The sequence below is a fragment of the Sander lucioperca genome, chromosome 5 (assembly GCF_008315115.2).
Source record: "Sander lucioperca isolate FBNREF2018 chromosome 5, SLUC_FBN_1.2, whole genome shotgun sequence".
In the NCBI taxonomy this organism is placed as follows: domain Eukaryota; kingdom Metazoa; phylum Chordata; class Actinopteri; order Perciformes; family Percidae; genus Sander; species Sander lucioperca.
Window position 1 is genome coordinate 33,586,874 of NC_050177.1, and position 12,931 is coordinate 33,599,804.

Sequence of the window (12,931 nt, forward strand, 5' to 3'; positions counted from 1 at the left end):
CATTGAATAGCTACATTTCTTTTCATTTCATTTCCCTCACTCTCATAGCTCCCGTCTTCGCCTCAGTCCTTACACTACATATAAAGGAGACCGATAGGGCCTATTCCTTCATATTTTTTATTGCTTTTCTTGAGTCACTCGTTCCTCACAAGTCTGTGAAGTGGGCGTCCTCGCTCTTACGCAAGCCTCCGCTTCTCGCCTGCCGGGGTCTGGTGTCTATCAACCCATCTGCCACTTCTACTTCAATGAAACCACTTTTTCTCAACACACTTAGATTGAACTGAGGTGGAGGAAGCTTAATGCCACAACGGTGCTCGCTAAAAGACCTTAACGTGGAAACGCTGAAAATAAATCTGCTGGATGACTTGGAGACTCCAGTTTTAAATGTTCAACGACAATCTGTAAGTGTAATATTGTGAAGCAGGCTAAGCACTGTAAATCTAACTCACATTTACAAGTACAGTATACACTTCAGCATGCTCATTTTCAATATTTTATTTCTTTCTGTGGTGTTGCCTGAACTGTAGTGGTTTTCTGAAGCTAGGGAAAGGGGGAATGACGTAAGTTATTCTAAGTTCCTTTTGTTCAAGATCATCAGCTAACTGAGCTGTAGAGCAGGGGCCATCCACTATATTTTCCCAAGGGCCAGATTTTTTCTAAGCAGACACTCCGGTGGCCAGACTTTCAAATAAAGAAAATAAAATGTCTTTATACCTAATAAGCCTTATGCAGTGTCCTGATTGGTGGAAAACGCTTGCAGGAAGAAAAGCCTGTTGTCAGGTAAAAATGTCACTCTCAAAGTGCCTGAAGCGAAAGGTTGACATGGAAAACCACAGCTTTAATACAGAATGGACTGATACGCATTTGTCTTGCTGACTTTCAGTAACGCTAAATCTGTATGCCTCATTTGCAATGAAATGCAGACCGCCCGTTGTGGATCGCTGCTGTAGAGGAACGGCTGTAGACATATGTAGTGTAATGAAAAAGAAGCATATACATAAAAGATGGACAGACTAAGTCTTTGGGGTTTGTTTGGTTTGTTGTATGGATTCCTTAATGTATGAATGGTTGTATGTAAGTGTATGGTTTGCATTTGTAAATGTGTTTGAGTATAAATGTATGTGTGCATATAGATACATGTGTAGTTTTATGATGTACAATCATGTATAGATATATTTCTGTTTCTACGGATGTAAATTCTGCTTCTGTTCAGCTGTTAACTGTGAGCATGCACAATGCTAATAAACTCAACTAAAAGTGGTGTCAGTGTGGTGGTGGACAGAGTCTGACCTTTGCTTTCTTGGCACTGTTCATGATCTTGCCCAGATCCTCCATGTCAACCACTGAACCGGAGTTTTTCTCATCTTGCAGGCCTGAGTCCTCCTCATCACTGCTGGACTCTATAAGATCCTCCTGAAACAGGAAGGAAGAGAGAACAAAAAGCCCAAAATATGGTTAGTAAAAGACCGTTTCTAACCCTCATCCTTCCTACCAAAATATTTAACACGCAAGCACTACGGAATGGGGTCCCTGGGGACCACAATAATAAACTACTCTAAGAAACAACCATCATAGCAAAACGTTAACTTATTTCTTCTCAAAAACATTAGCAGTTATGTAATTAATTTCATGTGGGAAAAAAATTATTTTACGAAACCTAATTTAATTAAAAGTTAATTTGCATATTGTGTAAAATGAAAATAGAGAGCACATGAGGAAATCTGTGTCTGTCTCCTTCAAAATGACAGAGTGCCGCAGCCCAGAGTGCCCCAATAGTGTGTGATTCTTTAAATTAGGACCCACACGGCAAACATTGTATCTTTTGGTTCCATTTTATCTATTAAAACAGCAGAGGCTGAATTGAGTGCTGACTGGGGTCCCCGAGGACCCCAATACATTTTTTTCAAAAGCACTTATTTAAACAGAAAACAATGATTGACAAAGTCATAAAAATGTGATAATGCACCTGTGAGATATGACAAAAAGTCCAAGGTCTGGGGGTACCTCAGTTGGTAGGATGAGGGTTAAACAAAAACAAAGTCAAAGACATGGGGAGACAGGTGATCGAGTCCAAACCGTACGTCCCTCCAACACAGAGACTCATATATGTTTCAACCTATAACCAATTAAAAAAGTATCCATGATTAAGCGAGGGAGCCCATATGGAACACATTTATTGTATGTTGTTATCTCCTCTTGGGCTGCCTGAATAAAGAGGACCGTATGCATGCTTACGGAGGATTTATCACAGTGTGTGCCCAGGGTCAAAGCTTCTGCCCACATGTGCAGCAGCAGAATAAAATGCATGAGCGGTACAGTGGGTGGATAAATCACGATGATGGTCCCCTCGCCACAGTTCTCAGCTACTTCTACTACTACTTCGGTTCCGGTTGAATGTCACCTCCGTTGAGTGCAATCAGTGTTGCAGACAGAGGGGAAGAGGTCTCAGCTGGCTCTGAGGTGCCTGTTACCATGACAACTGGTCATCTATGTATGATGCATATGAAAGCTGTCCGTGTGTGTGTGTGTGTGTGTGTGTGTGTGTGTGTGTGTGTGTGTGTGTGTGTGTGTGTGTGTATATATATATATATATACGGGAGGAGCTGTGTTAAATAAGGGATTATTGTGAAAAAAAGTGCTATTGTCATATTTTGACATGATGGTCAACATTGACCGCGATCACTCATTTCATGTGCAGAACATTTATACCACAATACTTTCCCTTGAAAATGCACAACATCCGACTATGAAATAAGGACCTGTCTTCCTGAGTCCTGATTACAGTTTCATCACATTGCAGGAGTGCAACATGAGGCCGTTAGCACAGCCTGCCCACTTCAGCCTCCTGTGATAATGGGTGCTTTCATATCTAGTGCACTTGTAAAATTGAACGACTCATAAGCCACAGGACATTTTCCTAATTACACACCAGCTACTCACTGTCTCAACCTTTGTTCTTCTTATATTCACCTATTGTCTTTACTTTCTTAGTTGTGTTCTGGGTCAAAGGGGGACAAGAGGGAGTCTATCTAACAGTGCACCTGCCAGAAGTAAGGTTGCAACCGTCTGTTGTATCATATCCTTTAACATGGTTGTGTGCTTTTGTTTTGTGTTTCACTGCTACTGAGAAGCTACTCAAACTGAATCACGCACATCCAGTTCTTCAGGTAATACAAGCTGTGTTCTCAGGCACTTTTTTTATTGAAAAGTAAACACTATCTTACTATCATTTTGTAAATTATTACAACCTCAGGAAGAAGCCAGGAGAGCATTTTAGACAGGTTATTTGTCTAACAATAAAATGGACAGAGACAACTCACTGACATCCTCAGTTTTACAACGTTTTCGTCCACCTGACGTATACAAACAGCAGACTAGAGGAAACTACATCAAACAACAACCTGCCAATGTGAGTTGTAGTTAAACTAGATCACCAATGTCTAATTCATCAACTGAGATAGGAAGTGTGATGTGCGATCAATAGTACCACATTATGAAGAAATCGTCATCATCATCATGGGCCAGAACATTGATCCAGGGGCAGCATTCACATTTTTGCTCAAGGACACTTTAGCAAGAAAAATGCTTGCCGACAAAGGCAAAAAATAAAGTAAATATCTTTAACCACTTGGTTACTGACGCAGGTGTTAGAATGTTCACAGTGTGGCATTAAAAACGGAACAGTAAAATAAACTTTTTCTTGTCGTTACCTCCGAGCTGTTATTCTGCAGAGCTGCCTTCTCCTCCTTCTCCTCCTCCTTCTCCTCCTCCTCCTCCTGGCCGTCTTTCCTCTTGCTCTTACAGAGGCCTCCAGTCTTACAGTTCCCGCTGCAGCTCTTCTTCTCACCCTTGGCCAGGGCCTGTAGGCGCTTCAGGAACCTGACCTTCCAGGACACGAAGTCTGCCTGAATGCTGCCATTACGGCTCTTCACCACATTACAGTCGCCCTCGCCCCTGGTCATGATTCGCATGCCACTCAGCATCCAAAGCCACTTGTCCACGTTTTTACCCACCTGGTGAGGCAAAAAGAGGTGTTAAATGAGGTTCTAACTAATAAAGTCGGGCTGTTCTTGGCTTTAGTAATAGTCACTGAATGCTGAACAAGATGACATGGTGAGCGGCATGTGAAGTCAAGTTTGGACCTGGAATATACTTTCCACTTAGAGCTTGGTATCGTTCAAAAATATTCAATACTGGTACCTATACCAATACCATGACTTCGATACAAGATCCTAAACGATACTTTTTTCGATACCAATTTTATAAAACAAAGAGTAATTGCAATATTACACATTACGGCACAAATCTTATTTGTTTTTCAGCTCCTACAACGTGAGTTTTTCCTGCCTGCCTCTGCAACGTATAACTTTAGACAGCCAATCACAAACATTATTAGATCTTAGTAGAAGTATGCTGCATGCTTATTGGCTCACTAAGACTGATGAGATTTACCCCTTAGGTATCAGAATTGGATATTGAATGACGACTCATTTTTCGATACTCAATACTTTAGAGGCAATTCGGTCGGTGCCTAAAAACTATTGAATTCGGTACCCAGCCCTATCACTACTGAGCTACAGCTGTCAACCTTGTAGCTTTGGATATTCTTTGAATAACTGATTGTAAAGCCCATTAGATGGGATAAAAATGAATGTGGAAAGCATTTCTTACCGTATTATAGTGGCCAACATAGACAGAGTTGCCAAGACCAAACACAGCATATCTGAGGCCTTTGAGGTAGGTCTTCCCGTATCTGAAATCAGTGGATGCCTCCTCCAACCACTTGCAGAACCACTCAGCGTTCTCTGTGGGCTGTCCGTCAGTGTAGGTGGCCACAAGAAATACACAGACTGACTTGTTGGTGCACTGAATGGAGGGAAACACAGCAGCAGACACAAGGAAGATAGTGAAAAGATGAAGTAAGAGCATTTCATTAAACATTTGTGAATGTAGGTTTCTGGATCTAAGACATTTTCTTGGATACTTAGAACAACAATATCAAAAAACACTGTTATTTTGGATAGGAGGAACAAAATGATGTAATAATTAATTTCTGACCACTACGGAGCAGAACGGAGACACACAAAAAAAAAAAACTTGAGTAAAAAACTTGCACAACTATGTAACAACTGTAAATCATAGCCAAACAAAGGCAAAACTTGCAAAGCACTCGGGCACCATGAACAAGTTATAAAGTTATAAATATTCACGTTTTCAGCAAGTTTGTTACTTTATTACTTATGGAAGCAATGTGATAAAAAATTACACACAATTTATTCCGCCGACTCGTCAAGACTAGAAGATTAAAATTTCATGCGAAGGACAGCAAAAAATCAATCTAGTAGATTAAATCTAAAGTAAGTACACATAGTCTCCTTGTGTAAATAAACAGAAAACTTCAGGAGTGAGTTTCTCGCCTCATATCTAACAGAGTCTGGATCAGCTGCATCTGCGGAGCGACTGGTGTCTGCGGTCATTTCTCCTGTAGAGAATATCCCATCACTGAAAACTGTATCACTTTCCTAGTGGATGTATAGCTACTGTATTTTTCTCTCCTGCTGTGTACCAGCCCACCAATCTCTCTTCATCTATCAATGCACTACACAGTGCCTGAGTCCACAAAATAAAAAAGGGAACACTGATTAAACACATTTGTCCTCTGCTTACACAGCAGTGTAAAGAATCAAATCAAAAATGAAGGAAGAGCTGAGCATGAGAATGACAGAACTTGAGGCCTACTGTGCTGTTAAGCTTTCAACGAAAAAAAACAAAAAAAACAGTAATGACTTATTGAATTTTACTTTAATTTATTCTGGTCTAATAAAGCCTTGCCTGTAAGTAAGTACATGTTGCTGGGTCTTACATTTTAGAGATTTAATTAACACCCTAGTACATAAAGCATACTGCAACAATTAATTGAGGCATCAATTAGTCACTTAAATTATACAGTGTCAAAATGAAGGGTTATGGTGGAGCTCTGACATTGGCAGTGGTTTAGGTTCTTGTTCAAAGACACAATCTCTTAACTTGACATCCTCCAGTTGAGTTCCATATAGACTACAGTATATCCATGACGTTCCACTTTCGGGAATGCTCCAGTGTCGCCAGAAATTCCGCCAGATGTCACTCTTTTCGGCCGGATGTCCGTCACCTTTTGCTTTCTTTGTGTTGGCATTCTAAACTCCGGTGGATTTCTGAGGACTATGGTTAACTGCTCCTCAGATCTCTGCAGGGTAAATCCAGACAGCTAGCTAGACTATCTGTCCAATCTGAGTTTTCTGTTGCACGACTAAAACAACTTTTGAACATACACATGTTCCACCAAAACAAATTCCTTCCAGAGGCTATTTTGCAGAGGCACCGTGGCTCTGTCCGGTGCATAGCGCCGCCCAAGACGATTGTGATTGGTTTAAAGAAATGCCAATAAACCAGAGCACGTTTTTTCTCCTATCCCGGAAGGCTGTGTGGACTAGCCAGACCCTCCTCCACAGTGCTGTGGAGGAAGGTCTGGCAAAGCGAGACTATGCAGCCATATGTCTCTACATGCTGCAACTTTCGGTCCTTTCGCTAAACAAGGAAAAAGCATCTTCTCTCTGGACCTGGCTTACCTCATCAGCAAGTTGATCGTCTGGATCGTAGTCTTTGATGTCGATCACCTCTGCTGGTATACCCAAAGTCTTCACCTCCTCTGACAGCTCTTCTGCAAAACCCTGAATGAATGAAGAGTCTCAGTTGATGCTTATCAGACATCTCGGAATGCCACATTTATTATGTGTGAGCTGATGGTCTGTCTAGCATCGAACTAATTTCTAAACTAAACTCATCAATTTTGATGTGTAAAATAATGGTATGCAGGTTTGCACATGGTTAACCTCTACAGCCCTGAATTAAATCCTAGTTTGTGAAACGTATCACGTTCAGATTTTGTTGGCACTGAATCAGAGACTGATTAAACTATGCGGTAAGTTTGGAGGACGCATTTAGTGGCACTGTTGCACGTGCGGTGTTACTACCTTTTGTTTTTCTAATATTTTGTCTGCTCCCATTTACAAGACATTAGTAGTGGGGTAGAATAGCATGAACACTGATCTGTGCCATCATATTATAGCATCATCTTGTCTATGTGTTAACTTTAGCCAGTGTGTAATTTTCAGTAAACAGTATCTGTACCTTTGCAGTTCCAGTTTGTGAACCGTAGAAGATTTTAACTCCGGACACATGAACTGAGGTGTCTCTGTCAGGGATGTCATTGCTCTTCACAGCTTTGTAGACCCACGGGCCGACGTCTTTGGAGAAGCTTTTCTAAAACCATAAAGAGGAAGTCATTAAATGCAAAGACAAAACAAATGACTGGTGGTCTTTGCATGTGGAGACTCGTTTTTATGTAAGGACAGAGTAATATAAGCAGTGCCTAAACACTTCCACGGATACCAGCAGCCACTGACAAAACTGTTTTACACAAATCAGCACTTAGAAAAACAGAAAAATACAATAAGTCTATGACCATACATAATAAAAGGTGAGATATACGCAACAAGTGACAACTCACCTTCTTCAGTACCAACTTAAGTGAGAACCAGATCCCAAAGACTAGTGCAGCAGCTGAATACAAGTACAGTCTGTTTTGCCATATGGACATGAGATAGCTCTCACTGGGACTGTGGGCATTCTGTGAGACTGGAGGGAGAAACAAATTCAAGTTGAGTTTTCCGAAACGTGACATGAATAATAAAGCTAGTTAAAGTAACGTTAGCTAACTTCACCGCGTAACGTACACAAATGCAACGCAGCAACGGCTGCTAATCCTAAAGTTGCAACCGGCGGAAAAACAACGGGATTAAATCAAACCTTAGGTCACCTGCAGCACATAAAAGGCGGATGGCTAGCAGCGTATGCTAGCTAGCAATGTTACTAACAATAGCTAAAACATAAACGCCAAGTTAGTTTCCTTTTCAATTAAAATTATATTTAAATAAGCTCACCTTTAGTATCCAAAGTAGACACACGATTTATGCAAAGAACAATAATCACGAAGAAACTCAGCATATTTGCAATTGGTGTATTAAAATACACAGTCCTCTGCAGCTGATGTTGTGTGCAACCATATTTTTGGCTGATGAGCATGCTGGGAAGTGTAGTTCTTTGTATTGTTTTTTTTCTCGAATTTTCGACCGAAATTTAAAGAAGAACTATCGATCCCTCGTCGCAAATCGCGTGCCAAACACGGGCTATAACTTGTTTATTCTACCAATGTACCAGTTCCCGGAGTCACAGCGCGTATTTACTCTTCTCTGCCTAACTTTTTTGTTTTATTTTGAATTTCTTTACCGGAAGTACTGCTATATGTCTGCAGCACGGATGTGCATGCCTTTGCGTTATCCTGTCTATTTAGAAGATGTTGTTTTGAAAGAGTACCGGAATATGTATTTAGAATTGTGAGTATTTACAGTATATAAACTCCGTAGACCGGCTTTGATAGTATTTAATAATGTACACTACATGTTGCTGTCAATCAACATACATACTCGTATCTATACTGCCCTCTTGTGGTCATAATACCGGAACTGCATTCGGTTATTATCAAGTCAGACACTAGATTATAATTCTATAATACTTCCGGTTAAAACTAAGTAAAACTTTTATTACAAATGAACTGAACTGCGTAGTCATGATTATAAATTGTCTCATCTCAACCATCAGCTCTATCAAGTAGACACTAAATCTTTCAGTAAAACACGTATATGTATATTATTTCATTAGTATGTCGTTTTATATTTTTATTGAATTTTATTATAATAAAAAAATAGAAAAAGCTTAAACATTAGTATAAAATAGTAATACATTTTTGCATATAAAAAACGATGAATTAATTTACTTTCAAATGATCATAAATGACAAAAATATTGAAATCGACTGGGGAAAAAAAACGGGACCGGAACGGTTGTTTGACGTCGATGTTTTACAGCGGACACTCCTTGGAAACGCACTCGGAGCGCATCTACTACTACGCAGTAATCTGACAGCATATTCTTGTTAACAGCAGCTTCGGGACAGAGCAGTCTGTCTCATTAAACATCAATATGTCTATATTTACGCCAACGAATCAAATACGGCTGACAAATGTGGCGGTGGTAAGGATGAAGAAAGGAGGGAAGCGATTTGAAATCGCCTGCTACAAGAATAAAGTTATGAACTGGAGAGCAGGAGCGTGAGTAACGTTTAAATGTCAACACCCACAATGTTTAAATGATTTGACTAGCTAGCTAACTAGCTAGTTACCAAAATATCTTGTATATTGGCAAAACTACAACGACAGTTAGCTAAGCCTGAACTCTGCTGCCAGACAACAAGAAAGAGAGAAAACAAGAAAAAAAGAGCATATTACCCCAGTTAAAAACCAGCAGTTAACCGCCAGTTTAGCTAACCTGCTGCACTGGCTCGCAGTGTCTTTCAGGATTGATTGTAAAGTTCTCTTACTTGTTAATAAGGCTCTTAATGGTTTGGGACCGATCTAACTAGCTAAGTCTTTGTCGTTGTTTTATTCTTCACGGCCTCTTAGATCTTCTGCTGCGATGCAAACGATCACACACATAAAAAAATGGCAGCTCAGTCTTTTTACCTATGCACCAAAACTTTGGGACTCCCAACCCAAGAGATGCAAGCTCCGTGAACATATATAATTTATAATTTGTATAATTCATAAAACAATTGAAAACGTATTCATTCAGCAAGGCTTTCAACTAAATTGTCACTCTTCGTTCGTTCGTTTTATTATCATAGTTTACATGTGTTATTGTTCCTATGCTTTCCTTTGTCTTATTTTTTATCTTTGACATATTCTATTGTTCTTACCTGTTCTTTGATATGATTTGCTGCCTCTGTTGTTTGTTGCTCATTTGATGGCTTGATTTTATCACATAAATATGCTATATAAATAAAGTTTATGATTATTATCTCATCTTAAGTCAAAAGACATTTGCTGTTTTGCTTATTAATAAATGTCAGTTTAGGGAGCGACCAGTTGCTGCTCCCCCCCCCCCCAATCCATCTCTAAATGTCCAAACAATGTGTTTTCTTCCAGAGAGAAAGACCTGGATGAGGTTTTGCAGACAAGCTCAGTCTTCGTTAATGTGTCCAAAGGTCAGGTGGCTAAGAAGGATGACTTGACCAAATGTTTTGGGACAGATGATCTGACAGAAATCTGTAAACAGGTTAACACCTTTTATTATTCTCACTGTGTCTCAATCGTTAAAAGTCTGTGCAGCGTTCACCTTTCCTTTCTCTCCGACAGATCCTGGCCAAAGGAGAGCTCCAAGTGTCAGACAAGGAAAGGCAGTCTCAGCTGGAGACAATGTTCAGGGACATTGCGACTATTGTGGCAGAGAAGTGTGTCAACCCTGAGACCAAGAGGCCGTATACAGTCAATCTCATTGAGCAGGCGATGAAGGACATCCACTACTCTGTAAAGGCCAACAAGAGCACTAAACAGCAGGTGAGGAGACACATTTTGCTTTGTTTGCTTTGTCATGACTGTAGATGACACAAAGCTCCCCACATGTGAAACGTATGTGAGCTGCCGTCCCAGAAAGTATTTTTTATCGATTACTATATGTATTATGTAGTCCTTTCAAAATGTGTGGTAATGTACTTACATTTTCAGACTGATTGAAATGTCTTCTGAAATGGTGCATTTATGGGTAATTGTGTAGACTGGAAAAATGACTTCCCAATCTGGAAGTTGGCTAATCACTGCTTCAACCACCACAGATACATTTTCAATCTGTTGGAGACACTGAAAGAATGAATCCACACTGACAGCTGTTCCCTGGACCCTGTGTCCATAAATACAACCAGATGGATCTATCCTGGAGTGTGATTTTTCTAGACAGGCAGCATTAAAGGTATTGGCTGTAATGGTATATCTCCTTATAAACTCCACATCCTTTCCCAAATATGATGACTTGTAATTAATTAAATGTGACAGAATACCTGTCAAATAGACAACCACGAGGCATTCACAAGGACAGCTAAATATTATCTTCCTGGTTGACATCTGCCATCATACAAGCCATCGACGCCGACAAGTTCAGGTGAAAACCGCCATGTGAATAAAGAAATTTGCCAATCCTGGACTCTCACCACCATCATTGGTGTCTAATTGGCCATAGTGTCATCCTGTTTTCTTTTCATCTAGCGCCACACTGAAGTGAACATGCTGTTGCAATTACCGTTGGCAGTGATGCATTTAACACAACACTGGAGATTATTATTGTTGATGTGGTCAGGTCTTGGCAAAGGCAAAGCAGCCATCTTTACATTCTGTATGCAGGAGAAATGAAGCTGTAACAGTCTGTGTGGGATGACGAACCTTTTTGCACAACCTTTGGCAAACTCCTCTGTCCCGTTCCCAGGCTCTAGAAGTGATCCGGCAGCTGAAGGAGTCCATGGAGATCCAGAGAGCCCACATGAGGCTGCGCTTGGTGCTGCCAGCCAAGGAGGCCAAGAGACTGAAGGAGAAGCTGAAGACTCTCCTGCAGGTTGTGGAGAGTGAAGACTTTGATGAGGAGCTGGAAATGGTGAATTATCCTAATATCCAGTGTGCTGATGGTGCACACTTTTACTTTCTCTGTGTTCTGTTTTTTTATAAAATGTCCATTCTGTCTGTTTTAACTGATGCCTTTTTATTTCTCGCCTGTGCCTCCTCCGTGCTCCTCATCCTCAGGTGTGTCTGGTGGATCCCGGCTGCTTCAGGGAGATCGATGAGCTGATCCGCTGTGAGACTAAAGGCCGAGGTACTCTGGAGGTTCTTAGTCTGAAGGATGTGGAGGAGGGAGATGAGAAATTCTAGTAACCCAACCAGTCCGGACTCTGCACCTTATCCACACTAACACGCGTCACCGCGGCCCACAAAGTGCAAACTCATTAAAAAGATTAAAGAGCCTATATTTTTTTGAGGAGATCCATGCTAATTTCTACCATTCCTGTTTCTGAATCTCTCCTATGTTAACAGGATTTGTTTAACTGAAGAAAAAGTTTTGCCAGCTTTGCCTGCTGGTTGGAATGTATTTTGAAAATGTGTTTGAGCAAACTTGCAGGTCAGTAAATAGGTCTGGCCTGTGTTCACATATTTATTCAGTGTTTGAATTCAGTACCTCTGTATCATTAACAGAACGTTTCTGCCTTCCATCAGACTGTGTGCCATGCATAGTCATGCTCAATATCCAAGTTTTATGGATAATTACTTTAACTCAATAACTTATATTTTGTCAGAATCAATGAGCTTGCTCTGCAGCAAATAAATATGTAACGAAATATTTTCTTCTTTTGTGTATACACAGTGATTTCCCTAATATACACAGAGTTAATTTGAAAACAAATCACAGGTTTGCAGAACGCCAAATTTGTTGCAGCTTTAAGGACAGAAAAGCATAACATCCAAACCAGTGAAATTTATAGCACGACTATCTGTTGTACCCCTTATTAAAAAAGTGTTGCCTAGCACAAGTATATAGATATTATCTTGAATATTGTACCAGAATTTATATTCAGTGTTCAGAAAATGCTACAATACAGTGTTTGTAAATATTGCTTTAAAGGAGTAACTTTTTTTTTTTTTTTACTAATTAAATGCAGAATGCATCTCAAGAGTTGTACATTGTTTTGTTGTAACAAAGTAAGCTAGGATTTTAAATATTTTTCAAAGGGTTTTTACTTTTGCAAAATTGCAATTAGAAAGATACAAAACAAGCTTCAGGAGCATGTGACTGCAGAAATACGGTCACAATCAAATGACTAAAAGAAATCGATTTGAGGAATTTGACTTAACTTTTTCCCACATTTTAAAAGGAATTTAGAGTGTAGAATCAGTAAATGTAGCTTCTCTGAGTTAAAAGGAAACCCAAATTGTGTGTCATTTATGCAAAAATAGAGA

General features: G+C 40.0%; 2 protein-coding genes across 2 annotated transcripts in view; one reads left to right on the forward strand and one right to left on the reverse strand.

Annotated features, from left to right (window-relative positions):
- The window catches only part of tyw1 (tRNA-yW synthesizing protein 1 homolog (S. cerevisiae)), a 63,768-nt gene extending 55,599 nt beyond the window's left edge, over positions 1-8,169 (reverse strand). The window contains exons 1-7 of the mRNA XM_031284888.2: positions 7,983-8,169; positions 7,550-7,677; positions 7,171-7,302; positions 6,609-6,710; positions 4,672-4,866; positions 3,711-4,013; positions 1,291-1,413 (exon numbers count right to left, since the gene is read on the reverse strand). Coding sequence (XP_031140748.1) covers positions 1,291-1,413; positions 3,711-4,013; positions 4,672-4,866; positions 6,609-6,710; positions 7,171-7,302; positions 7,550-7,677; positions 7,983-8,124 — 1,125 coding nt within the window. The 5' untranslated portion in view covers positions 8,125-8,169. The remainder of the gene's footprint in view (positions 1-1,290; positions 1,414-3,710; positions 4,014-4,671; positions 4,867-6,608; positions 6,711-7,170; positions 7,303-7,549; positions 7,678-7,982) is intronic.
- Positions 8,170-8,936: 767 nt separating this feature from the next.
- sbds (SBDS ribosome maturation factor) lies at positions 8,937-12,507 on the forward strand. Its single transcript, XM_031284913.2, has 5 exons — positions 8,937-9,208; positions 10,082-10,211; positions 10,292-10,492; positions 11,412-11,576; positions 11,723-12,507. Exons 1-5 carry the CDS (start codon positions 9,081-9,083, stop codon positions 11,846-11,848), a joined length of 750 nt encoding a protein of 249 aa, XP_031140773.1. The 5' UTR covers positions 8,937-9,080; the 3' UTR covers positions 11,849-12,507.
- Positions 12,508-12,931: the final 424 nt, after the last annotated feature.